Raw genomic sequence first — 27,853 nt, forward strand, 5'->3', positions numbered from 1 at the left:
ATCAACGACAATAGTAGGAAGAGCTCTGATTCAGTTGTAAAGCCACAAGTTTAATTAATCAATTCCAATATTACATTTGTGGCAATAGGGGATCTTTTTTTATGTAGATTTAAATTCTACTTTACGATCAGATGCTCTATCTTAATGTGCCTTTTTAATGTATCCAAGTGTGCTTCGTACAGAGGCCCAGTGAGTGAGCGTAAATATTGATGACTTACCAACCTCTTGTATTCATAACTGACCATTTTTTATGTTTTGGCAATGCAACAACCAAAAATGTGCAATGTAATTTAGATACTAGTCATAAACAGCTGTAATAACGAAATGCTCACATTGCGAACCCTTATACTGCATAGGCAATCATTAACATAATGCGAGCAGAGTTGAGTGCAGTGCAGAGCATCATAATGACAACTGTTCCAAAAATGTTCATTCAGTGATATGAGACGGTTGAAAGTGTCAATCAAAACTGAGCACTGGTATCTTTATAAAGGCAGGTTTGTCATATTAGCATTCGATTGTGTGGGTGCACCTAATGTTGTGGCCTGTCGGTGTATGAGAGCATGCTTCCACTTGCTACAAAAAAAATGAGCCTCAAAGCAAATCAAATGTTCCAAGCGTGTTATAACATGAAGTTTATCCAAGTACAGTACAGTGCACCATCTTGGCACTCGGAAGGGGACAGCGTGGAAAACAAACGCTCCTCCTCCCTTGAGCAGAATCGGATGGTGTGTGTGCTGCAGGAGGAATGTGGGTCACATTAAAAGTGAACTGGAACAAGGGGTTGGAGTGGGGGAGGGGTTTTTTTTTACCCTTTTGCTGTGTGTTAGTGATTGTTCATTCATGCATTTGCCAGTTTACACATTAGTGTTCTGACCCAATGCCAAACGCTGACACAAACATGGCAGTTTAAAAAATATATATACCTGTTGTGCAGAAATATATCGATTTAAAAAAATTAAAAATGGTAAATGGGGTGTTGGTGCTTTTCTACTTCGGGTACTCAAAGCACTTTAGTGTTACCTCAGCAAATGGGGGTTCACCATCTTGCTCAGACACTTTGACATGGTCGCAATGGCTGGGGATGGAAACGACCACTCTACCACGGAGATGCATAAGCAGATGCAATCCCTGCATTATTGTGCCCTTGCTGGACTGCGTGTATAGGAAGATAAATTTCATGTCTTCTGTTTGAGCTGCGACGCACCATCGTTGCAGAAACTGCGTGAAATGAAGCTGCTGAATTTTTTTGAGCGGAATGAGGATTTTAACCATTATAAGTTCATTTTAACTTGCAAGAAAGAAGCTTTTGAGAGTGTGGCTTGTGCGCGATGACATCATCGCTAAAGGTCGCCCGCAGAGCCCCCATTGCAGAACTTCATTCGTCTGCTTGTTGTGTCTGAGCAGCATGAACTTCATGCAGCAAAGATGTCCTGATGTCCCATTTGGGAAGGCGCTATAAAGTCTTGGGATGGTTTGACTGTGGCACAGATTTCTATTAGTTTTTTTTTTTTTTTTTTTTTTTTAAGAGTTCCCATGACTTTTCCTTCATGAATACATATTCCCAAGGTGTATGTGCAAACAAGTGTACAGAGATCTTTTATTTGGTTAAATAAAAACAATCAAATCGTAACAACAGAGGAGATGTGAAATGGGGGAAAAGGTACAAAGCGGGAAAGACTAATCCCAATGTCTATCAATGCATATGAAATATCCAAATATTTAAAACAATTCCAAGGATCAATTGCTTTCACTCATTTTGAACACTGATGGGGGAAAATAAAGGAGGGTGGGCGTGCGGATCATAGGAAAAGTACATACAGACTCTAAATGTTCTTTGCCAGATTTTATCTACTTCAATGCTCAGTTTCCACTGCAAGTGTGGGCTTCGAGGACAAGAGAAGGTCTGATAAAATAAAATTCGAGCAGCAAACACGAGCTAAAACAAAAAAAGCAGGGGAATGAGGAGGGGGTATTTACAAGACATAGTCCAGCTCGTAGCGGATGTACATGTTCTTCTCCTCGTTGTACACTTGAGGGTAGTGGGCAATGAGGGCATCCTGGGAGCCGATATAGATGGAGTTGTAAATCTTCCAGTAGACGTCGCGCACCTTCCGTGCCGGGTGGAACAGACCCTGAAACCATAGGACACGAGAGAAGGCTTGATTTTTCTTGATCAACGGGATCTAAGAATTAGCTAGTCAGGAATGAGGAATTTGGTAAACAGTTAGATAAGCTCATGTTTAGTAGGCATGGTCAAATAGAACAGCGGCCGTGACAAATCCGCCTTTGTCAGGGTCGTGTAAAAGGTGTTGTAGTTCGAGCGTCGCTTCACCCCTTTCAAACTGCCCATAATTTTTGCCCGGCCTTTTGTTGTGTCACAGGGAATGTGGGGGAACAAAGACGACTTGGCCATATTTAAACAGGGGATGTAACATCAGACAGTGGCGTTGACGTCATCTTATTGTTAGATTGCAAAATGCCATGTTGGTAGCAGATAGCGCTGTGCACAACTGAGACAATATTCTGCTTTGTTGGGATCCATGCTGGGTTCCGATGCCTCTATTTTGAGGAATCTGTGGAAAAGAGGCTCATACATATAAATCCCACCCTAATTTAAATCCTTGGATACTATATTGCAGTTTATCATTTGCGAACTCATTATATCGTAGATATGTGGGTTTTGACACAGTATAGTCAAGTGTGAATATCCTTTTGCGCGCCTTCAGTGCAGTACCATGTTGTGCCACAACTTGCCAGGCAGCACTGCACTTTATTGAAAGAGATGTAGTCCCCAACTAACACTATAGTTTCAATACTACTTGTTCTCTCACAAATCAGAGAATGCTTGCCAATGACTATTGTTGTATGTGTTGCTGCTCTATATATGCAGGGATGGCAATGGCTAGTGATGAAAAAATGCGGAAAGGGGCGTGGCCTGGACGGGGCGACCAATCATAACAAGTAAGACATCATACACGTCCAATCGCAGGGCTGTTTACAATCGGAAGATGGAAAGACTGTTCGGGAGAGCTTGTGAAAACTCAACGATAAGGTACCTGATCCCCCCTAAAATTCTCTCAACGGATTTAGACGATTCACAAAAATGATCAATTTAAGAAATAAAACGGCGGATTTCCGCGGAAAATTGCCATCCCTGTATATGTTAAGTAGGTGTCCGAAGGTTTAGAATCCCTGTAAATCTGATCTTATTTCGCCAGTCTGTCGCTATTCACATCATATGTTAGCATTAGGCTAGCTGATGTCTCACTAGGGTGGTCTTAAAACCAAATTGCACGGTTACGGTGAACATTTTTGGTGTTTAAATATACAATGCTTTAATCAGTTTTGTTTAATGTGTCAATTAAACTGTAAACTTCAACGAACAGTGACAAAAACAGCTTGAAGCAAGCGCACTTTGTGTGACTGAATACATTGAAATGTGTTTATTTCATGTGAGAGAAGTCAACCCCCCCCCTTTTTTTTTTAAAATATGGTATCTTGGCCTATGACAGCTAAGTCTGGAACATAAATGGGGGTTGACTGTAATGTCAAGCTGTTTACCTGTAAGCAGTACTGCAGCATGCGGCAGGGCCCGATGGCTACCCTCAGGCCTTCCAGGGCGCCCATGACAGCCTGGATGACATGAGGCGACGTCTCAAACACGTTGGGCCACACGTAGTTGAGCAAGTGGTTGAGGGAATCCTCGCAACCAAATCCGTAAACGCCCAGGGACATGTGCTGGACCACGGCGCTGGCAGTTTGCCTGTGGACCAGATCTCTGCAGGAATGCAGTACACAGGTTAACCCTTACAAACTGTTCATTTTCTATGTTCCAGGTCAATTATGACCTGGCGCCAAGAAGATTCTCACAATAATTAGCTGTATGTACCGTATTTTCACGACTATAAGGCGCCATTAAAAGTCTAAAATTTTCTCCAAAATGGACAGGACGCCTTATGATGCGGAGCGTCTTGTCTATGCGCTCCGCATCATAAGGCGTGTATGCGCTTGTATCTGTATGTCTTGGCATGCTACCGTATGCTACAAGCTAACGTGTTTTTAGCGTGCGCGCATTCATGCCGTATGTTTAAGCTGGCGTATGTTTTAACACTTTAAAATTGCGCCCAATAATACAGTGCGTTTTGTCTATGTGTAAAATACAGAAATAGCACCCATTAATGAGACTGCGCCCAACCATACGGTGCGTCGAATGGTCGTGAAAATACGGTAATCTCTTTCTCCCAAAATATTCCTAGCCTATGTGACATTAATAGATTAATGATTCAGCCAAAAGGGGATTTTTTTTCAAGTTGTACAACACTGTTTCTTAAAAAAAACATATAGGGGAAAAATTTATGTTTACAGTAGTGTAGTATGATCATCCCTAAACACAAACAGTTGTCTGGACTGTTTCAAGCTCCTTTTTGAACTCTGTCACATAGAAAATACACAAATGTATGGCAAGTCCAATTTAATTTGCCTTTACTTAACACACTGGCAAATCTAAGAAAAAGCTTCTAACACATGGATCCAATTTGACCCTGATCATATGTTAGGGTTAAGGTTACTAGTTACCTGTCCATAAGTGCGTCCTCCAGGAGCGGCGTGACGGCATAGATATAGTCTTTGCCCATTTCTCCGATGTACTCGAACAGGAAGGACAGCGACTTGAGCACGCCGTTCTGGACGTTGAGCTCAGGCACGCGGTACTCGTTCATGAGCGCGGGTAGGACGGTGAAGGGCGAACATGTCTCGGCCACAATGGCGATGGCCACCGTAGTGCAGACGCGGTTCTGACGCTCCTGGACCTTCAAGTTGTTGAGCAAAGTGGCCAAGACGTCGTGTGGGCTAAGGAGTGGAAGGATGGCAACGCAATTAGTCAAACAAATTAGTCAAATATTTGATCATTCAATATGTCAAGCCATAAGAAGAGTCAAAATTGATATGGATGTTATCTCTGAACATATGCATGGCTAAAATGCTCTATGATGACTTTTGACATTTTGTAGCAATGAGATTCTCTTGTGTTCTTAAGCAGGGACTGTTATAAATGTTGGGCTACAGTAACCGATTCATGAAAAAAAAATGTATATCACGCATAGGTAGAACTAGCATTACCAAGGGTTACTGTTATAACAAATTGAATGCAACAAACTTAACAGAGTCAAGATTTTTAAGCATCTCGGTACATTTTAAGGTGTTGTAAATTTTTTGGAAAACGTTTTCGATTAGTTTTAGCCGGGAAAAGGTTTTGTATTTGTTGTTATTTTGTTGATTCGGTCGTTATAATCACGTGTGCTATTCATTCCCAATTCCACCATGAACGTGTTATCAGCCATATCGCCCAGGCCTAAGGACATTCAAAGCACCTCTCAATACTGTATAGTATTTTCTATAAATGTTGCGCTTATTTTTTTGCGTGTTTGAATACTTTGAAAATACTTTGTTTGAAAACATGCGTTTTGTTGTGCAAGCATTATTTCAATGTTTCGGTGTGGACAAAGTGAACACAATGACCTAACTTGTAGACACTCACCCAATAGCCTTCGCGATGTAGCCAAATGTGTTGACAGTGGCTCTGCGGATGGCCTTTTTGTGAGCCTTGAGAAGCTCCAGCAACTCAAAACAAATCCTCATCCACTCTCTGGCTGACACATACTCGGCACCCCTGGAATAAATTTATAGAAATCACAAGATGATGTGCAGTCATGTCGCCGTGGGTGTTTACTTTTGGGGTACAGAATGCTAACCTGTCTGCTATCCTGCCCACCAGGTCGATGCAATTCTCCTGCACTTTCTCATGTCTGTTCTTTAAGATGGGAGTCAAACGAGGGAGCAGGTCTTTGATGGGTGGAGTCATCTTGTGCATACCTGCAAAGAGGATGAATAATAATAGTGAATTTGTACATGGTTTCAACAAATGAGGGGAGAAGGATTTTTTTTTTTTTTTTTAAACACGAGTAACTGTGGCCAACATGTTGTGACATACCAATAACATTTACAATAGCCTTCAGTGCTCCCAAGATGCTGCCCAGTACTTCAGGGTATTCTTCACCGAGGTATTCGTACAGCACCACACCCAAGTGACCCATGAGCTTCTCCTGTAGATGTAAGATAAAGGAGTAATGACTTTTTGGGACATGAAAACAATAATATCTATGAGACTTTTCAACATACCTCCTGACACGTCTTCATGACCACAGCGGTACGTGAGATGAGGTCAGCAGCCTGCTGACGCACTTTGGCCGACTTGTTGTTGAGACGCCACAGCACCGTACCGCAGATCTGAGGCAGGTAGGGCTTGACGCGCTTGCCGAGGGCGTTCACCACTGTGCCAAAGCCGTTTAGCATCACAGAATCCTGAGAAGGAAATTATATTTCCTGAGTAGATTTATATACATGTCAGTAAATACTAAATCACTGTTGCACTGACCTCTGTGGTCTGCTCCTGGAAGGCGTACAGGATGCCGTCAATCAACTGCTCCTCCAGCTTGTGGTCGATGTCTGCGGCGCCCAAGTTGCCCATAATCTTCTCGATTGTTTCCATCACCATTTTACGATACTGCTCCGCCTCGTCTTTGAGGTCATCCACGATGCGAGAGATGATTTCTGCGGCTCCCACCTTGTTGGCCAGCTCTACTGTGGTGTCCACCAACTGTGTTGAGTGCAAAGTTTAGATTATGTTTAGCTTTAGAAAGCTAGTTGAGATAGTGAACCTCCGCATGCTGTTGGTTCAGCCCAAGTGAATTTGCAGATTTTCCTTTATTTGCTACTTTAAGTGCCTTTCTGCTATCTTGTGGCATCGATATCCAATTGCAAATTCTTAGGGAGGGTCATTAGTTATTTGCAGATTTTCACCATTCGCACCAGGGCTCTTCCCTTAATCCAGCGAATTGTGGTGGTTTACTGTATTTAAAAAATGTATTTGATGAAAATTAGGCCCTTTGATGCTGCAGTTTGCGACACCGCCATCAAATTCATTCATTGTGTGTGGGATTCAAGGGTGCAAGGATAGAATCCCTCGTCACGTCACAGTACAACATGCAATGTGGTCATATTGCAGCGCACCCCAAAACAAAAAACAATTCTAATTTAGAGCGGTGTCAGGATGTCATCCAAAAATGCACCCAAAGACTGGTGGAGTGATTTCGGAGTATTATTTTTGCAGATCTGTACAGTAAATGCCATTGGGAAAATGGAGGAAGTAATAATAAATGTGGTGGTGTAGTGCAGCTCATGTCCTCCTCCTCCTCAATTTCAGCAAATGATAAATGCATATTGCTGAGGTGCAGTCTACTTTTCATTTAGACCATCAGGAAAAGATTCCCTGCCCCTTTCTGGCAGGCCACTGCGTTAGTACTTCCAAATTTGGGTAAACTCACACCAGGTCGTTGTCGTCCTTGCACACTGTGCTGTGTGAAGACCAAGACAACCAAGTGCAATGTGAAAAGGCCTTGAGGTTACTCTATCACAGCCATGCCTCAGTGCAAACGTGGCTTTAATACTACTTGATGGCTTATGTTCATGTGAAGGCCGGTTGTCCAGTGGTTAGCACGTCGACTTCACAGTGCAGAGGTAGCTCCGGCCTCCCTGTGTGAAGTTTGTATGTTCTCCCGGGCCTGCGTGGGTTTTCTCCGGGTGCTCCAGTTTCCTCCCACGTTCCAAAAACATGCATGGCAGGCTGATTGAACACACTAAATTGTCCCTAGGTGTGTGTGTGTGTGAGCGCGCATGATTGTTCGTCTCTGTGTGCCCTGCGATTGGCTGGCAACCGGTTCAGGGTGTCCCCCGCTTACTGCCCGATGACGCCTGGGATAGGCGACCCTCGTGAGGATTAAGCGGTTCGGAAAATGGATGGATGGATGTTCATGTGAGTGCCAACCTGTCTGTAGTTGCGTCTGTCCAAAGCCATCCTGTGCTGCCAGAAGTGCTTGAAGAATGGGGGCAGGATCTCAGTCTTGATGTAGTTGGCCTCCACACCATCGGTGCCGCAGCATTGCTTGACCACCTACAAGATGAGACGGAGGCGCTGATCAGAAGGGGCAACATTTGGGAAAACTTGAGGTTGTCCCCAACAGGTTGCAGGGTGAGAAAAGAGAGGACACATGTCGACTCTGTTAGTTCTCATGTTGGGAGTTCATCTAGCGACCTACTAGCCCCGATTCAACCACGCACAGGTAGAACAGGCGAGAATTAGTCGCACGGTGGTCTGAAATATTTTTGAGACTCTTGCCTCTTACCTTTAGAACAATCTTTTTCATTTCCTCATCTGGTGATTGGAACTCTCTGATGAGGATAAGCATCACTTCTCGGGTATAGTAGTTTGCGTACTCGGCATCCATCAAAGGGATCAGGTAGCCAATAGCTTTGAGGAAGGCAGCCAAACCCTGCCGTCAAAAGTAGAAGACAATCATCATTAATTCAAAATTAACTCACTCGCACTTATTTGTTAGTCAGTGGCATCTCGGGCTGCCAGTGTAGAAATCGCTGGTAGCAATCAACCCAAATAGCGCACCTTTCCTCTGTGCTGTCGGATACCCTTCCAGAGAGGCTTGAGCACTGAATCAAAGGATTCGATACCATAGGGTGTAGCGGCTTCGGCCAACGCAGCAATGGCCAAGGCGCTGATGGTCCTCACTTTCTGTTGCTCATCCACCAGACCTGCATCACCACAGACAAAGCAGTTAGGCAAGAAGAGCAACACTGCAGTGCGTCCTGCAATAGCACCAATCATGCTTTTTAACGCCACTGACCGTGCTCAATGATTTCAACCAAACTGCGCAGGTGAGGCAGGATAGCGCAGCCCATTAGGATGGCGATCTGTTGCACGATCTTGATGCCCGTGTGCCGGGCCTGCCAAGACTTCTTACTTTTACACACGGCTTTGAGGAAGGGCAGCAGGGAGGGGATGCCGAGGGCAGATGCCACCACGGCGAAGGCCCTTGCAGTGGTGTTTCTCACGTACTCATCCATGTTGTCGATGTCGGGACGCATGGTGGAGATCATGGTTGCCAATCCAGCCGCCTGGGAACACATGGGAGGTTATGCAATCAGGAAGGCTTCAGGATCTCAATCAAAAGCATCTTTTTCACACACCCTTAACTATAAGTAATTGTTTCCTATTGCAGGCCTGAAGAAATAATTCCCAGAAAGGGCATAGTTGCTAAAGCCCTTCACTGACTGCAAAATTAGCCATTTTCCACCTATTTTATAGTATCGCTCTTGCATATAAAAGTCAAGTCTCTATAAACACAATAAAGTGTGCTTGCATTGTTTTCAACACATCAAGCAGGAAAAATTCATCTCCGATGTTCGACCAAGCCTGATTTCGGTCCATCAACATTAAGATATCCTTTATTTGTCCCACACTGGGGAAATTTACAGTCTACAGCAGCAAGATTGTGGGTAGAAAGAAGAAAAAAAACACGTTTCCATAAGGAGGTAAACATGCATCCGTAAAATGCTTGATTGTATCCAGCGGAGCAGGGTGAGAACAGACGAGGCATTGAAGTCAGGTCTGCTAGCTCTCGTGCTGGTGTGAATCTAGCGAACGGCTAGCCCTCATCTGACCACCGATAGGTCGAACAGGCGAGAATGGTTCGCAGGAGGCGGCGAAACGTTCCAAAATACGCTCCATGTTACCTTTGCCAAGTTGGAAATGATCTCTCTGCCTTCAACTCTGGCGTAGTAGTCCTCATCAATGAGCAAGGGCTCAATCACCACTAGGATCTTGGCACAAAAAGAGATAGTTCATCACTTTTGCATAATTTACTGGGAACGCCACTTGGTGTGTGTGTGTGTGTGTGTGTGTCTCTACCTTGTGTACGTAGGGTCGAACAAGGTCGTCAAGTTTGTAGAGAATACGGTCGATGACTTTCACCAGCAAGTGGCGTTCTTGGTCCTCAAGGGTGGGGGACATGAGCAGTGGGAGGATCTGGTTGAACAGAGGTCCTGCTCCGAACTCGCGAGCTTTGTCAGTGATCTGACGAAGGGCCGCCTGAAACAGAGGGAGACGGGATCAAATGACTGTTTGTGTCAGGAGATGTTTTCTTCACAGCTGACACGATTATTGCCTGCTACTCCGAGCAGAACATGACAGTCCACACACAGGCACCAACACTGAAAACAGCAGATGGCTTTTACATAACTCATTCACACCATCCCAACATGTGGGCGGAAAGCTAGGTATTGACCCTGCAACCTCTTCCTTTATGCTTTTTGCAGCTTGTCCCTGAGATTCAAAAAATGAGGGCGAGAGCAAACAAGAGGACCCAGCGGGATTTGTAAGATATCATTTGAAGTGCAAAAGAATTAACCTATTTGTGCGTTTTCCTGTAGAACTTAAACTCAGCTATTTGGTGAAAACTCCAGCGTTGGTGTTTTGACACTCTCTCTAATGCCCCAAGATACCCTGGGATGACGCCAAACCCCTTGTTCGTAGGAATGTAGCAATTTTGTCAAAGAAGCATGTTGAAGTGATCGATTTTGACTGTGTTATTTAGGTGGCACGTGAGTACTTTGTTTTACTCTCACTGAGTAAATATCTTCAAAATCAAGTCATCTATCAGCCCTTTTGTTTTAAGGCTAATGTTGTAAAGATGAGTTTCTAATTCCATGTTTTGGGAGCATTTTTCATTTATGCAAATATGTGTTCTCATTTTGAAATTTGAACAACATGCAAGTCAACTTGCATAACAGAATGGTTTGTGGTCAACTTGGTAGGTAATTGTACAAGAACAGCACTTTTTTAGTTGTCATCCACTTCAATAGTTTGAGAGGGATGAAAGCGACAGGTACCAACCTTTCTCATGGGTGGAGTTCCATTTTTAATCTTCAACAGCAGCTTCATGATCTTTCTTTCCTTCTGTTCTTCAGGGCTCAATGTGGACTCATCCACCTCAACCTAACACAAAGACACATTCGCAAATGTTGAATTATCAGACAACCCGGGTGGACTACATTTTATGAGCATGTGGCGCAGTTCTCACCAGCAGTTTGTCAAAATACTGGATATCATCCGGTTTGAGGAAGGGGAGGTTTCCAGAGGGTTGGTCATTCATCTGCTTGGTGGTGCGGTCCTCCACTTGCATGTGGAAGCCTGTCATGCCACCAATTGGGGTAGGCGTTGCCGAGAGCTTGCGGGCTGGCGTGCGGATTGGCACATAGCCAGCTGGTGGAGGCAACACCTGTATGGAAGGGCAAATAGGGAGCATGAGGAACAGGTATTGAGCACCGGTACTAAACTGGCCGTGGGGCTAAATTATTAAGAGCAGGAGCAAGGATGTGCTCATTTTACAAAAATGAAATAGCATGTTGCACGCAGCCGAATGGTGCACGGACCTTGTATCCTTCAGGAAACATGGCATCAAGCTCGTCGTCTGTGAGAGGCCGGTTTCTCTCGTCGATCTCCCGCTCCCACCTCCACGCTTGCAGCTGCTCTGGAGTCATGCTCATCAGGTGACCTGCAATGCCAGGACAACGGTGTGAAGTTGAAGGCTCAACTTTTCACGCCCAATTGTGTTGACAGCAATAGTCGTCGTCTGACAAGTCCTTTAAATTGAACACCAGACACCGACGTCAGCAAATCATCTCACTACGATATAGCATGTTGCCGTGCGAAAGCGTACACGGGTATGGCAATATTTCCCCTTAGCGTGGATTTGAGTCTCAGACTTATTACCGGTATATACTATTGGATCTTATGTTAAGCTCTAATGTGACAATTTCCTGTAAAAGGGGCTGAATAAGCTTATTCATATTACACCCAAGAGATGAGTGGAAAGCAAGATATTAGACATTTAGAACGCAACGCCTCTTTACCGGGTGTTGGAGTTGCCATATTCATGGCAGGGGTCCCAATAGGGGTCTTTCCAGGAGTCAGCAGTGGTGTTGAGGAGCCCATTTGACTAGCCGGTGTTTCATCCCAGCGAGATTTCCTCTTGCTGGCTCCTGGAGTGGGAGTCTCACCCACAGACTCATCCCCCCTGTCTGTACGCGGGGTTTCAGCCCAGCCGCTCCCGTGTCCGGGCGTCTCCCTTTCCGTCTTTGGGGTTTCGTCCCAGCGGTTCTTCCGGACGCTTCCCGTCGCTCCGCCGTGGCCCGGTGTGGCATGTCCTGGTGTGTCCCTGCCTGGCGTGGCTGCGCCGGCCGGCGTGTGACTGGGTGTCGGGTCCCACATGCGCGAGCTGGGTGTTGCCCCGGGGGTCTCGCTGCCTTTGGGACGGCCGGGGGTTTCGTCCCAACGGCTGTTTGATGGTGTGTGCGCTGGCGTGTGTCCCGGAGTCTTTAAAGCATGAAAAACATCGATAACGTGACTTTCCAGAGACAACCCAACAATCATGTTTGTGTGGCAAAACACACCTCAGCATTGGCATCAGCCTGGTCCCAGCTGGACATCTTTTTGGGGGTAGAATTGGTAGGGGTTTGGTCAGCCGTCTGGTCCCAGCGGCGCTTGCGTTTAGCAGCAGCGGCGGCGGCGGCGGCGGCAGCAGCAGCTTGGCTGGCAGCGGACCCATTGACAACTTTCAGGTCACCTGACTTGGCCTTCTCTGCGAGCTGCAGACGAATCTCTCTCTGCAAATGCAAAGCAACAAATAAGCTAAACCAATAAAAGCATTTTCTTGGCAAATTGGGGATTTCTTTTCCATACCTCTTCCTTGGACAGATTCTGCTCTCTCATGACGTCCACATAAGACCTGACCTGAAGCTTGGGATCCGGCGTTTTGCCTCCTGCGCGAAAGAGCACCAACAAGAAAAAAGGACAATCATTAGTGCATGCTCTTGGGACCTGCTTATGTTATTCACACCAAGCACAAACATAGCCAGCTAACCCTGGCTCTCTTTACAAATTATGTTCCTTTTTTTAAAAACTGTGAAATCACTGCATATCCTACTGAGTTAATATGAAATATACATGTTTACCCTCTCTTACATAGACATAGCATCATAGGAAAAAAACAAGCAGATATATGGAGAGCAGAGCTTAAGTTTGTGGTGCTTTCTTTTAAGTAGATATAGCCATCACTGATGCAGAGGGGGTCCTGGGCTGCGCTCTTCAGAATACGTACACTTTCAGTGCCAAGGGTCCTTCTGCAGTCAGACTTCAACCAGCAGAAAAGCAGCCTAGAAAATTTTTCTTTACCATTAGTAACACTTTGGAAAAGGGTTTGAACTCACACACAACAGTATACCACCTGTTTTGCATTGATTTGTGACACTCAAAGAAACAAGGAAAAAAAAAGAAAAAAAAAAGAAATCAAAGCATCTTCGAGGGGGACAAAAATTCTGAAGTCAATATAAATGAAGACTTAATTTTGAAGCTTATCTTAAATTTGCCTAAAAAATGAGGTCAACTTCCGGAGCCACGTTTGCTTTACTTCAGTATTTATACAAGTAAAATTTCATCTTGACTTCCTTTCTGATAAAAAGCTAGCAAGTGAAATATTATAGCCAAGACACAGAGCTTATTTAGTAGGCAATAAAAAATTTAAGGGTCTTTTAGAGCAGGGGTCCCCAACCGCATGGCATTTCGTACCGGGCCGCACAGAAAGAACTTGCCTTAATTCCGTTTTATTTATTTCGGAATACGAAAGATGTTTTATTTTGAAAAATTACCGGATTCTCCGTTACATCCGTCTGTGTCACGCTTGACTCACGTCAAGCCACGCTTCTCCGTCACGTGGCCGATTACGCTAAAAAAAGAAAACGCTGGAGGTCGCAAAATGAGTTTAAAAAACTGCTGGAGATCGCAAATGACGGCGGCCTTAAAAGTACGTTCGAGACAACTGGATTAAAGTTATGGCTGAATACTCTGAGATCGCCACAATAGCACTGTTGCTATTTCCGACATCCTACCTGTGTGAGGTGGGGGGTTTCTGCAGCAACGGCGACTAAAACAAAATTTCGAAGTAGACTGGACATAAACCACACACTTAAGGTGTCATTGTCTCCTATTACCACAAGATGGGATCGTCTAGTTGCAGAAAATCAAGCTCGGGGCTGTGGTGAGTTGTCATTTTCATGCACTTTGAATTTGCGTTGTATCGTATTTTGAAGGCATTAAACATTTCCATAGCAATCAGTGTTGCGGCCAGATTAGACGCTCCTTGTGTTTATTATTATATTTCGAAAATACCACAGTTTTCATGCAGCTCATACCATATTATTTTGTTGTATTAACCCGCCACATCTTAAATGCCGGTCCCTGAAAATATTGTCTGACATAAACCGGTCCGTGGGGCAAAAAAGGTTGGGGACCCCCGTTTTAGAGAATCAAAACAAGCTTCAGCTGGGTTCAACGACTAGGAGTAAGTGGACCCTGACCAAAACTGACAAGTGCACAGTTCTCTCTGTGTCCCCCATAACCTACACAGGATGAGTTGCTGCGCCCTTAACAGAGTGCAGTACAGGACTGGCAAAGCAGTACTGCTGTAGGAGAGAAATTAAGGACAGTTAGTATGGGCCTGTGGTATGGTGGCACACAATTTGCTTTGTGAACATATTTCTATTTTACAGAGAGCCTTGTAAAATAAAAATATATTTTTACAACAACAATGTTTGTACACAGAGCTCTCTTTGCTCTTTCTACATGCAGGCTCCAAATAAGCCTCACCCTCACACTATTGGTAATGCCAATGCTTTTATGAAACGGTTCGACTCGCTCTGTGGTTGGAAAGCATTCCATTTTTGCTTGCATGTTGCTACTAGGGATGGGCATAACTGATCGATTTAAATGTAAGTATTCTATTGATTGTATAGAATGAATGGCTGATTTATCTTGAATAAAGTACACTGCAGGGGTTCAAATCCAGTGTTAATTTAACTAAACTCGTCTGTTTTGAAATAACGGCTGTCCCTCAACTCGCCCCCGGGTGAGGGATCCACTTAAGACCAATATAAACCTGCTGCAAATAAAGACCTCTTTAGCCTCTGGGGATAAAAATGCAGAGTAAACTGCTAATCCCATTTCACTCTGTTGCACAACGAGAAAGCATCACCAATCAAGGCATGTAAATGGACAAAAAAAAAAAAAAAAAAAGAAGAATACATTTCATGTAAACCAATTCATTATCTTGGAGTAACAGCTAGCAACTCCACTATGCTTTGTGCATCTATGTTGATTATTATCATTTACCTATGTTTGACCTGTAGATCTGTATTTGAGTAGATAAATACACTCAAGCACACTATATGAGGAAACATGATAACCGTGCTGAAACAGGCTTCCTTTAGTACCTTGGCAATTTTGGCCATCAAAAATGAACAAAACAAAAATTGAAAATGTTAATTTCCCCTTCGTCGATCAAGACAAAAACGTTTATAATGCCCACCCCTAGTAGCTGCAAACAATGAAGTGTCAAATGCATCACAGAGGTTAAGAATAACATTATGCTACTCTATTTCCTACGACCAAAACGCCATCAATGGCGATAAATCCATTGAAATTAAAACTGGTTTTGCACCAAAAAAATAAAAATAAAAAACGTGCCGATGTTCTCCGGCGACTGCTGAGGCCTACACAGACGGTTCCCTCTTTCTGAAGAGCGGCCTATCCATTACTTTGAGCGGAGTGGCTGAACATTCTTCAGGAGAATTACGAACCTCAAAGGTCGCTGCACTTAATATACTGTACATGGCGGGCGCACAGCATTGTTAACCCTTCGACTCACACACACAACCCATCTGCTACCCACGTTTGTTAGGTAAGTTATCTGATTCGGCATTCTGGCACCTAACCACCTCTCCCACTCAAAGGCATGGTAATCCTATTCGTTGTTTAGCTTCTTTTTTTTCTTTGCAAACCAGGGATCCTAATCCACCCACCTACCCGCCCCAAAAAACTTGATATCACTTGTCCAAATGATTGCATTTTAGAAAGACAAAAGACAACAAAGGATTGACCACAGGGAAGGCATAGAGTCTGGGAGGCAAGCAACTGCATTGTAGTCGAAGGGTTGAACAGCTACCACACTTCGTGATAAACAGAAAAAACCAAGGCAGGGGAATATTATGAAGGACCGTGGAATAACGGGGATGAGGAAAAAGGCCAAATTTACCATCTGCAAAGGGGTCGAGGCGCTCCGGCGAGATAATCATCTGCATGCGCCGAGTTTTGTACTCGTCCTCCCGGTCTGCAATCTTCTGCGGACGATGCTCCGCAAATGGATCATACTGTAAAAACAAAATGCAGCATACATGACTATTTTTCATATTTGATAAAGCAAAAACAATGATATTGATCGACTAAAATGATCAGACATTCTATGATACACAGTAGAATCACTTAAGCTACACTATAGGTCAATTCCAATTTTTTTGCCCATACATGACATGTATCTGAATTTTTTTCTTACAATATGAACAGTACAATTCAGATTTTCTTCTAACCTGATCCAGGCCCCTTTCGTATGTGGATCTGAACTGGATATGTATATTTTCGGGGGGTTACCGTATTTTCACGACTATAAGGCGCCATTAAAAGTCTAAAATTTTCTCCAAAATGGACAGGACGCCTTATGATGCGGAGCGTCTTGTCTATGCGCTGAGTTCCAAAACCTGACTGACAGCCGACACGCTGTTTATATAGAGAAAAGGCGGAAGTGACTGTGGACAGGCATGCGGCAAAGAAGTCGGCCAATCAGTGAAGGGTGGGCGTGTATATATACATATATGGAGAGAAAGAGCGAGAAAAGGCAGACGTGAGTGACAGGCATGCGGGGAAGAAGTCCGCCAATCAGTGAAGGGTGGGCGTGTAAGTGGACGCTAAAGGGACGCGACAAGCAGGTACCAACACCTGTATAGAGTGTGGCTATGTGCATTGTTGCAAAACAACTTCGGTTTTTGGTTTCTAAGAACCCCCGAAAATAAATTCTACAAAGAGACACGCCTACGAAGCTCAGTTCAAACTTCAAGCCATCGGTTATGCTTTTGGCATGCGTGCCCATCTCACAGCAGCGGTGAAAAACCAAGTCAAGCAAATGAACTCTGAGCTTGCCGTTATTCCCGGAGGCTTGACTAAAGAACTCCAACCGCTGGACATCGGCATCAACCGGGCGTTCAAAGTAAAGTTGCGAGCGGCATGGGAACAATGAATGATCGATGGCAAACACAACTTTACAAAGAGTGAGAGGCAGCGCCGGGCGAGTTACGCCACAATTTGCGAATGGATTGTGGCTGCTTGGACGAACGTGTCTGCTTGCACTGTTGTTCGAGTTTTTGGCAAAGCCGGCATCATTTCTGTGGAGCCACATGGCAATGAGAGTGACTGACAACGAGAGGGAACACGGCGTTTTTGATGGATTACCGGTACTTGCACAATTGTTCAATTCTGATACAGAGGATGAGGACTTTGATGGATTTCTGGGTGATGATTGATCGAAAAACGTGAGTACATTGTACGATGGCTAAATAAAATACAACGGAACTCAGTTTTCCGTTGCCTTTTTAAAAACGTGTTTTTAGCTTGTATCTGTATGTCTTGGCATGCTACCGTATGCTACAAGCTAACGTGTTTTTAGCGTGCGCGCATGCATGCCGTATGTTTAAGCTGGCGTATGTTTTAACACTTTAAAATTGCGCCCAATAATACAGTGCGTTTTGTCTATGTGTAAAATACAGAAATAGCACCCATTAATGAGACTGCGCCCAACCATACGGTGCGTCGAATGGTCGTGAAAATACGGTACTCATTTCCAACAGAATTCAATTTGGCCATCACCATTGAAATGAAACAGTCTTATTTGTAACCTACAGAAATGCAGTACTTGAGTCATGCTTATGGTAAACATTTGCAAGGCTGCACTATTAGAAAAGCATGATATATATGATATGGATGTTGAATATTGGAATAGCAATATTACTGCGATATTTAACATGTACCTAAAGAAATTACATTTTTATTATCAAATGAAAGAAAAACAATAATGTGGAAAAATAAACAGGCTCAATGTATTCTTATGCAATTCATTAATAACTCTTAGGCCATTTAGACTTAGTCATGCCTCTCGATGCTGTTCTTTCATTAGATGGCCATGCTCATGTAAGGTTGCATTTGATTGGTAAAAGCCTATAATTCCATATGAATTTATCCCATGGCTCAATGACAGAGTGGTCGTCTCCAAACACGGAGGTTGGGGGTGGTTAAATCCCACCCATTGCAACCATGTCAAAGTCTCCCCGACCAAGGTACTGAAACCCCCAATCACTGATGATGCTTTCATGAGTAACTAAATTAGGTAACAGTGTGAAGCACTCCAAGTACAAAAGATATAAAAATGGCAGCCCATTTACCATTTACTTTGTGGTACAGATATTTCATGTGCCATTATTGCTATGCCGATATATTTTAAATATAATGTGCCACAGCCCTAAACATTTGTATGAACAATACTTGTAGACCATAAATATAAAACAATCAAATGAAAAACAGTAAGTATAACGGTAACTGACTGAGTATTTTTGTGCTAAGGTATTCTTACACCGCTTCACAGTGTACATCATTAGTTATCACATACTTGTTCGTCTGACTGAGGAATGGCATTGAGAATGGCCACTGGAGCGTGGTACCCTTGCTTTTTCTGACCCAACAAACTCGTCGCAGTTTCCTCTTCATCATCCTGAAGGCGGAAAAAAAACAATGGCATTGGCAAACACAGCGTGCCAATGTGGTAAGCAGCTTAACAACCAAACAACGCAGCAAGTAGAAACATATTTGTGGGTGTAAATATAATGGGGGGGGGGGGGGGGGCATCTTACGTCTTCCTGCTCGTTGGCGGCGATGGATGTGACATAGCCAGCAAAACGGCTGTCGCTTCCTCCGTAGATTTCTTGATCAAAAAAGCCAGTTGAAACAAGCCCGACTCCCTGCTCATCTCCTTCCTCCACCAGATTGGCCTTCATCCCCTGGATCTCCAGGATCTGGGCCTCGATATCTACACAAAATAAATAAAATGCAGAATTGAAAATGTGTGCAGGAAATTGTGGCACCAAATAGTAATTATTCTTTAGTCGCAGGATACGAACTGCATACAACGTGTTGCGGTAACTGTCGCGCTGCGTTAGTTAGCCTCGATGTTAAAGTTAGTATTAAACGCTTCAAAATAGCTACAAGATCTTTTGTTTTCAACTACTTGGGCTGAACCAAAGGATTTGCTTCTTGAATGTCGACGGATCGACACTGTCAATAATAAACGCCGAATGATGTGGACGGTGTGAGGGCTAGCATGCTAACAAGACAGCAACCAGCGCCATTATCTAAATCTGACCGCGTTGCGTCGCATCCCGGCCCGTTGCTTTTGTCGTTTTATACATATAAAACATGTGCATTTAAATGCTACAATACAAGGATTATTCGATGCAGAACATTTGTCGTAATATAAAGCTGTTGGTTATCTGCAAAACTACGGCGAAGAGATTAATTTTAAAAAACATTTTACCGTCGTGGGTTTTGGCGATCTTCGCCATTTTGGTGGTGGTGGTTGTTCGTTAGTGAAACAGGAAGTCGGTCACTCTCAATCCGGTCCTGCTCCGACGAAAACTGTTTACGAAAGGCGGGACATTCAGTACAATCCTTCGAGCTGGTTGGGCGATATAGCGACTTCTGCAAGTCTACCAAACTTTTGTGCTGACCAATCGGATGGAATGTCGTCACCGGCATGCGCCGTGTTTTGATCCTGTCATCTTTTTTTGCACTTTTCCTTTTTATTAAATACAATACAATACATGCTGATTTATATAGCGCTTTCACAACAGCGGCAGCTTTAATAAAGCGCTTAACAAAACAGTTAACATAAAGTAAAATAATACACACAACACATAACATAAAACACGGACAGTCGTGCAGTCCTGACCACTTTTCCGTCACACGCTTTGTTGAGCGTTACAAACAGTGGAACAACACATAAATACAAAATGAAAACAGTGACAAGGAGCATGCCGCAGACCTCATACTGAATGGTCTTTTTATTGAATAATTCAGCTGACAGAGCAGACAAGAATTATGACACATTCCAAAAACATGCATGGCAGGCTGATTGAACACTTTAAATTGTCCCTCGGTGCGAATGTGAGCGCGGATGGTTGTTCATCTCTGTGTGCCCTGCGATTGGCTGGCAACTGGTTCAGGGTGTCCCCCGCCTACTGCCCGAAGACACCTGGGATTGGCTCCAGCACCCGCCCCGCAACCCTTGTAATGATAAATCGGATCGGAAAATGGATGGATGGACTATCCATCCACCCAATTTCCAATCCTATCCCAGCTGTCTTCGGGCAGTAGGCAGGGGACACCCCGAAACGGTTGCCAGCCAACAACAGGGCACACAGAGATGAACAACCATCCACGCTCACACTCACACCTAGGGACAATTCAGAGTGTTCTATCAGCCTGCCATGCATGCTTTTGGAATATGGGCGGAAACCGGAGTAAATCCACGCAGGCACGGGAGAACATGCAAACTCCACACAGGAAGGCCAGAGCCGGGATTGAACCCACGACCTCTGCACTGTGAGGTCGACGCACTAACTACTTGATCATCGAGCCGCCTGACAGAAATTAATTATAGGAAACACATAGATCGACTGTGGACAGAGAGAACACAACAAGCAAAAACACAGGACGTGACAGTTTTAGCGTGATGTTTTTCTAATTTAAAGAAGTAAGAAGAGCTCTGTTCTCCTTCTTATACCCATTTGCTTATGTTATCTAACAAAAGGTCCTCCTGCCCTCTTTTTATAAGTCCTAATTTCTCTTGCAACTCAGCCATTTTAGTCTTATCATCTTCTGTCCATTTATTGGGGGAATGTTGAGTGAGCAAGGAGATAGTATTTTTTGTAATCCATTATACTAATTTTAGCAAGCTTGTTTCTATAATTCATTAAATACTTGCCTGAGTCATGTTTGAATAGTTCCCAGTATGGGCCAAATTACTTTTTAATCTTTGCTTTACATAATAATGTGTAATTAATTAGGGTTTTTTAAGTGGCTTTGTGATCAGTGGCGTGGTGTGGAAAAATGCTAAGTGAGACGTGTTGCTTATTAAAAGTACTGGAGATAACATAAAAGTCTATACAGGAGAGGTTACTCCAAGTGAATGCTGTGGTCTCTGGGAATTTGTCTCTTCAAATATGTATTAGATAACAGGTAAATCTCTCCATAAAAAGCTTGAGATATGAGATTCTGTTATTAATAGCAGGTGGCCATCTGTGAACAGTAGGACTGCGAATTGCATTGAAATCCCCGCCAACAATAATTTGTGAGTTTTGGAAATATAGATAACCAAATATAACCAAAAGTATAATATCTATGTCAAAGAATAATTGAACATTCATTCATTCATTCATTTTCCAAACCGCTTGAACCTCACTAGGGTCACGGGGGGTGCTGGAGCCTATGCCAGCTGTCTTCGGGCAGTAGGCGGGGGACACCCTGAATCGGTTGCCAGCCAATCGCAGTAATTGAACATTTTGTGAAATATAAATGTACACATACATTCAGTCATAATTACTGTAGATTTCTTATATAGCTCACAATCTGAAAGAGTAAATGTCAATTTGAATCTGTTTTTGTGTGTAATGTGTCACTTTCTGTCCCGTGAAAAAAAAAACACAAATCGATTTCCAGAATGACTCCTCCCAAAATTGATTCCACTGCTAATGGGACTCCTGGTTAAAAACAAAAGTCAGATTTGACCTGTTTAGTAAATAAGAATAACTCTTTACATTTTAAGTTATTTCTTAACCCCCTGGCGTGGAGGGGAACTATAGACAATAAAATATTTAGGGGTACTTAAAAAAATGTGTGAATTTGGACACGACCCAAGTCATCTTAGCATACGCGAATGGAAGCGATCGCCGCCGCTGACTTCATGTTGGCGACTAAGTTTGCACGTCTCCAACCAGGTGTGCTTTAGTGGTTACCTATGTCGATGGGCTCCTACTATGCATTGGTTTGGTTATGCTATTTTAATGGAAAAATAAGTGACAATTATTCGATTGAAAAGTAAGATAAATTAAAAGCATGGATCATATAACTAAAATTGAACATGATTTAATCAAATTTTAATTTACTTTTTTTTAACCATTCACATGCAGAGAACGTCCAATAGTTAGTGCTAGTGGGGCTCTGCCTCACTTGCTGCACTTAAATGCACGTTACTGGTCCTCGCCTGATGTATTTTGGTACTGTATTTGGACGTGGACAATCCTTGACCTGTGACGTCAAACTGTTTCTAGATGACGATGGTCGCTATATGGTATATTATGAAATGTTATCTTGCTGTTCCTTAAAGGTGGTCAAGTCAGAGCTGCAAGCCGGGTCGACATAAATTCCCAAAGCATCTATAGTCCAGTCTAGTTACATTTAGTAGTAAATTAGTTGACAAATAAATAAATAACTGTTTAATCCATTAATACTTATGTAAGCTTATGTTAAATTATTATTTATTTTCATTTTATATTTGAACATTATATTCTTTTATGTTATAGTTATTTAAATTATATTCTGTTTAATAAAGAAGAGCCATCCACTGAAAAACAACGAACCCCTCAACTTACATTGGTGGCAACGGTGTTGGTATGTTTTGTGTGGCTTTTTGACTCTTTTTATGCAACGATTTTTTTTTTGTTGCTAATTGTTATCTTGCTAGCCATGTGGATTTTTGCGCTCTACTGAATGGCTGCTGCTAGTCAGGATTTTGGATGAGATTTTGAGGTTTCCTGCAGTTTTATTATTATTTTTTCCCGACTTTCTTTTTGGACATTATTACCGTCATTATTCAACCTTTTTGAGCTCACCATGTCCGATACTGGGGCTTCCATTTGTCAACCCACTGAGATGGCTCATTCTGCTACTACTTCTGTGGCTGCTGCAAATGTTACTCCACCTGGACGCCTCAACGTTGATTCATCACCAGTTTTTAAAGGAGAGTGGGACGACTGCCTCAATCTGGTGGCCCTGGCCTATAACACCAGCTCTCACTCCTCCACGGGATTCACCCACTTTTTCCTGACACATGGTCGAGAGGCACGGATGCCCGCTGATGTCCTGTTCCTCTCTAAAGTCCAGTCGTCAATCTCCACACACTCCAGCTGACAAGACAATACAAGTGACCCAAAAGCTGCAATCTGCCTTCGGATCTGCTGCTGTGGACAGAAGGTCTTCAGCTCTGCCTGCAGCATTGGCCTCAAGTCCCAGTTCCTTTACACGCCCAGGCCACCGCCATGTTAATTTCAAAGACTTTGTTCTGACATGTTCCTGATGCCCCCCCCCTGCCCCCCCCCCTAATGTTGTTCATTTGTTATAACCTGGATTTTACAGTTAAGTAATCGAATTAGAAATGAGGACACTTCTCTAGTGGGAGGGGGAAGAATGTAAGCTAATGTTAAATTATTAATTATTTTCATTTTATATTTGAACATTATATTCTTTTATGTTATAGTTATCTAAATTATATTCTGTTTAATAATTGTTGAAACATTTATTATGTTGCTTGCGTCTTATTGGCTAAAGAGAAGCAGGAAGTGTTTTCATTCCTGAAAGGGGGTTGTGTTCTCGTTCATCCGTTCGGAGGTGCAGACTTTTTTTTTTCTTTCTCCTTTTTAATAAACTGCATTAAAGGATTCCATCTCTCCATCTGTCATTCGTAAAGAAGAGCCATCCACTGAAAAACAACGGACCCCTCAACTTACACTTAAATGGCGCTTTATTTTTGGTAAACCTCTCAATAATTGCTAAGTATTTGCCCTCTTAATGATTTGGATGGGAAAAAACACAAGTATTATTCCTATTTCCTCCTCTCCATAACTCCTCCTCGAGCCTGTGACTGATAAGGTCTTGCTTGGCCTTGCAGCTGCAGGTGCAACATCAAAATCTTCGCCGGATTCCTATTCACTCCGCTCCCTCCCCCGTCACAACTGGAAAGACTTGGCGCGCGACTTTGTGCAGCTCGTTTCACAGATAATGACCCTGCCCTCCCTCCCCACCCTGTTCATTCCATGTTAAGTGAAGATATCACCTATATATGTTATATGTTTAGCTTAAAACTTTGTATCATAGACAGGTCGACTTTGACACTAGTCTCTGTCCTGAACATCTGCTGAAGTACTTGAAACAAAGAATGTAGTGTGAAGTTTAGATTCTATTTTCACTTGATTAATTAACAGCCCCCCGAGGGTTTTCTTGCCTCCTCCACCTCGTAAAAGTCCCTGAAGGCTGTCAAGTGCCTTCGAAGAGGAACCCTAATCTCAAGATTTGTGGACCAGCAGATATGGTCTGTACTTTGTCAAAATGCCAAGATCGAACTGCATTGACCTTTCTTTGTTTCTGATTTTTACATGAGGGGAAGGACTGCCCGCCCCTAATTAATATAATTAACATACTATGCCTATATGTACGTGTGACTGTAGTTGCTCGGGGCTTCCTGATGAAATCTGAGACTCACAGGAGCCCGAATCGATTCGTGTTGTGCCCTGAACGTTCAGTAAAACATCTTGCAAGAACTTCTCCATTTCCAGCCTCTGACTTTTGCACATCAACTCAGCCCGAATCAAACGAACACGCGGAGGACCTGGGGAAGTGGAGAACGGTCAAGGGATCCCGCCGTGTCGACAACAACACGCTTCCCCCTGTTTGATCATCCTCCAACAATTGGTGACCCCGACGTGATTCGAGCTGATTGTCGGTCAACAGGCAGAATTTCGGCGCGCCATAATTGATAAGGTAAGAGGACATTTATCCTCTCGATTGATTTTCTGCCCTGTTGACTGATATGATGTGATGATTCACGTTTGATTTGAGACCAAATTAGTTTGGGGCTGGTAATTGAGAAAACCTGTTTAAACGTATTACTAGGTGTATTTCGCTCTAATTCTGAGTTCTAGAAATAATAATTCCTCGTTTTACGGTTTAAACCCGTTTAAACGTATTACTGGGTGTACTCCGCTCGAATTATCGAGTTATAGGAGTAATAATTCCTCGTTTTGCGGCTTAAACCAAAGGCCTAAAATAATCGGTAAAGAAGAGAAGTACAAGAGAATAAGAGAATAAGAGAAATACAAGTGAAGTACAAGAGAATAAGAGAATAAGAGAAATACAAGTGAAGTACAAGAGAATAAGGAAAAAGGGAAAGGAAAAACTCGTCTTCAGGGAGGTTGTCTCGTTCTGTTAAGAATCCTAGAGACTAGAATTCCTCGAGGAAGACGAGTTGATTTTAAGACTGATCTTATTTTAGGCGGGGTTGTTTCGTTCTGTCAAGAATCTTAGAAACAGGAATTCCTCAAATTTAATAAGATCATAAAGAGAATACAGGAGAATTCACTTGTACAGAGATTCGCGAATAAAGAGGTTCGCGAATAAAGAGGTTCGTGAGTCAGAAGTTTGTGGACAACGAAGTTCACGGATATTAAATACTGCAGTTCGCGAATAAAAGGGGTTCCCGGGAAAAAGAATAAAGGGAGTCACACATTTCAATTTACAGCAAAAGGTAGGGCGAGCTTGATAGGGAAAGAATTGACCTCAATTTGTGTGACGTTAATTAAATAAATAAGGCCGCTAAGAAAATAAAAAGAGGAGGGGAGAAGAGGAGTTTGTAATCTGTGCGTCGTGTCTTTATTTGTAATCTGTGTGTCGTGTCCTTGTTTGTAATTTGTTTTGTGTTGTTAAAGTATAAAGATGGATGGGGAATTCGATAGGGAGTTGGAGTGGTTCGATACCCGTGTTATTCCAAACCATGGCCGTAGTGTGCTACTAAGTGATCAAGTGAGAAGTGCATGTAGTGTGTGTGTGGGCGCTTTGCCAGAGAAAAGTAGAGAAGGAAAAAGGGATGAACTGAGAGAGTGGGTGAGAGAATGTTGTGACAAGGGCTGGTTCCCGCCGATGTCTTCGGCTGTGTGATTGGTGACTCTGATGAAAGAAGTAGAAAAAGCATGTTTGAATAAAAAGGAAAAATTGGAGGAAGATGTGAAAAGAACAAACAAGTTGTCTCCGAGAGGCAGGAAGGTGAGAGGAAGTCTAAAGAAAGTTGAAAAATGGACAAAAAAAATGCCAGACTGTTGGCAATGGGCTATGCTGTAAAACAGTCAAGAAAAGAATCTCAGACAGAAAGTGTGGGAGTCAAGCAGCTGCCCTCTGCGCCGCCATCCTATTGTGAGTCTGCCGTGGGGCGACAGAGCGTGCCTATTAACCCTTTCACCGACTCACCTTATGCAAACGTAAAACAAATGCTTAAAGATACATCTGTACCAGTTTGTCCTATTTTGTCAGTTTATGGAGGCAGCCTACAAGTGGACTGGGATGGAGTTGGCGCTGCGGGTCGACCACCTTCTGATCCGACCAGACAGACAGCTGCGGACTCGCTGGCTGCAGGAGTCACTGCTTCAATCGACATGATACAAAAAGAATTTGACGAACTAATGAAATACAGGCGTGAGCCGCGACAATTGCTAGACAGAGCTATAAAATTTAAAAGTTTGTTGACAAGACATCAGGAAGTGCCGAGGAATGTTAGTGACAAGCTACTCGCACTCTTAAAAGAAGCAGAGGAGAAAGCACACAGACAGGAAGAGGAAGAGGTGAGACGCAGCCGTGAGGCTAGAGATGTTATTTTTGAAGAGAGACAGAAGGAGATAGAGGAGGGGGAACGACGACAGGATATGGCGACTGTGAATACACACCTATACATGTCCCAGCTGCAGAAGGAGATGACTGACATGAAAAGCGAGTTACAGAGCCTTAAAGATACACATCCAGACTCACCACTGAGTACATCGCGACACACTGAAATCGACACCTAATTACATGCAGATGCTTCACAGAGCCCGCGAGGCATGTACACTCGTTCTATGGGAGGGATTGCTTTCCAAGCTCCCATGATATCCAAGGTGGACCCTGTGTCGGGATGTCAAGCAATGTATTATAAACCATTCACCCCCTCTGACCTCAGTCTGATGTTGCAGAAACTTCCTCCCATGCAGAATGGTGGAGAGAGCTGGCTGAAAGCTGTCCAGCGCGCCACGACAGGTCAAATTCTCACAGCAGGTGACGTAAGAGCATTGATGACGCAATCGTGCCCGCTGTCTCAGTTAGAGACTCTTTTGAAACAATCGGGACTTACAGACATTATGGACAACATCGCACTTACTAGCACACAGTTTATGAAAATACTGACAGCATTAGATGCTTTGTTCCCCATACCCGAGGTCGTTATCTCTGACTTGATGTTTGCTCCAAAGTCGGATGAGGATGCAGCAGTATTTATTGATCGCGCTCAAGTCGATTTTGCGCTAAAAACAGGTCATCAACCCACTGACTCCTCTCTTTATTCCCAAGTATTTCGGGCGGCTGTGCTAAAAGGGGTTCCCAAATCCGTAGTCCAGTCCATGGAATCAAACCCTGATCTCCCTGGCGCTGACCACGCTCGCTGGCTGTCTCACCTGAAGCACCATCTACGGAGACATAGTAAAGATAACGAAACAAAAAATGAAAAGCGAAAGAACGTTGAATCCCAATTGACTATAATGCAGCTCCAAAGCTTGCAGAAAAAGGAGGAGCCCGTGACTCCACCAGCTGCTAACACCTCATCACCTTCTGTCTTTTCTGAGTGCATGATGTATCAGTCGGGACCATTCAGGGGTCGGCGGCCCGGTAGTCCAGTGGTTAGCATGTCGGCTTCACAGTGCAGAGGTACCGGGTTCGATTCCAGCTCCGGCCTCCCTGTGTGGAGTTTGCATGTTCTCCCCGGGCCTGCGTGGGTTTTCTCCGGGTGCTCCGGTTTCCTCCCACATTCCAAAAACGTGCATGGCAGGTTGATTGGATGCTCGAAATTGTCCCTAGGTGTGAGTGTGGGCGTGGATGGTTGTT

At 43.6% G+C, this 27,853-nt stretch overlaps 1 protein-coding gene and 1 long non-coding RNA gene across 3 annotated transcripts; both read right to left on the minus strand.

Annotated features, from left to right (window-relative positions):
* Window positions 1-1,583: 1,583 nt before the first annotated feature.
* sf3b1 (splicing factor 3b, subunit 1) lies at window positions 1,584-19,590 on the minus strand. 2 transcript variants are annotated; one of them, XM_086123990.1, is made up of 24 exons: window positions 19,437-19,590; window positions 18,757-18,932; window positions 18,516-18,617; window positions 16,059-16,173; window positions 12,653-12,732; window positions 12,364-12,576; window positions 11,824-12,286; window positions 11,344-11,465; window positions 10,992-11,189; window positions 10,805-10,906; window positions 9,821-10,000; window positions 9,646-9,732; window positions 8,757-9,027; window positions 8,519-8,664; window positions 8,244-8,390; window positions 7,886-8,011; window positions 6,437-6,658; window positions 6,181-6,363; window positions 5,993-6,104; window positions 5,754-5,874; window positions 5,540-5,671; window positions 4,579-4,851; window positions 3,565-3,781; window positions 1,584-2,135 (listed from the first exon to the last, which is right to left on the minus strand). In XM_086123990.1, the coding sequence occupies exons 1-24, from the start codon at window positions 19,462-19,464 to the stop codon at window positions 1,977-1,979; spliced, it is 3,975 nt and encodes a 1,324-aa protein (XP_085980116.1). In that variant the 5' UTR covers window positions 19,465-19,590; the 3' UTR covers window positions 1,584-1,976. The 2 variants fall into 2 exon arrangements, with proteins under 2 accessions (XP_085980116.1, XP_085980117.1); XM_086123991.1 differs by lacking the exons at window positions 18,757-18,932; window positions 19,437-19,590 and having other exon boundaries at window positions 13,071-16,173; window positions 18,516-18,558.
* A 6,662-nt stretch (window positions 19,591-26,252) lies between these two features.
* LOC147197908 (uncharacterized) lies at window positions 26,253-26,993 on the minus strand. Its single transcript, XR_015102343.1, has 3 exons — window positions 26,932-26,993; window positions 26,668-26,682; window positions 26,253-26,365 (listed from the first exon to the last, which is right to left on the minus strand). It is a non-coding gene; the product is annotated as an uncharacterized LOC147197908 (long non-coding RNA).
* Window positions 26,994-27,853: the final 860 nt, after the last annotated feature.

This window comes from Hippocampus guttulatus, chromosome 11 (assembly GCF_054856545.1).
Source record: "Hippocampus guttulatus isolate MCC_2025c chromosome 11, RoL_Hgut_1.0, whole genome shotgun sequence".
Taxonomy (NCBI): domain Eukaryota; kingdom Metazoa; phylum Chordata; class Actinopteri; order Syngnathiformes; family Syngnathidae; genus Hippocampus; species Hippocampus guttulatus.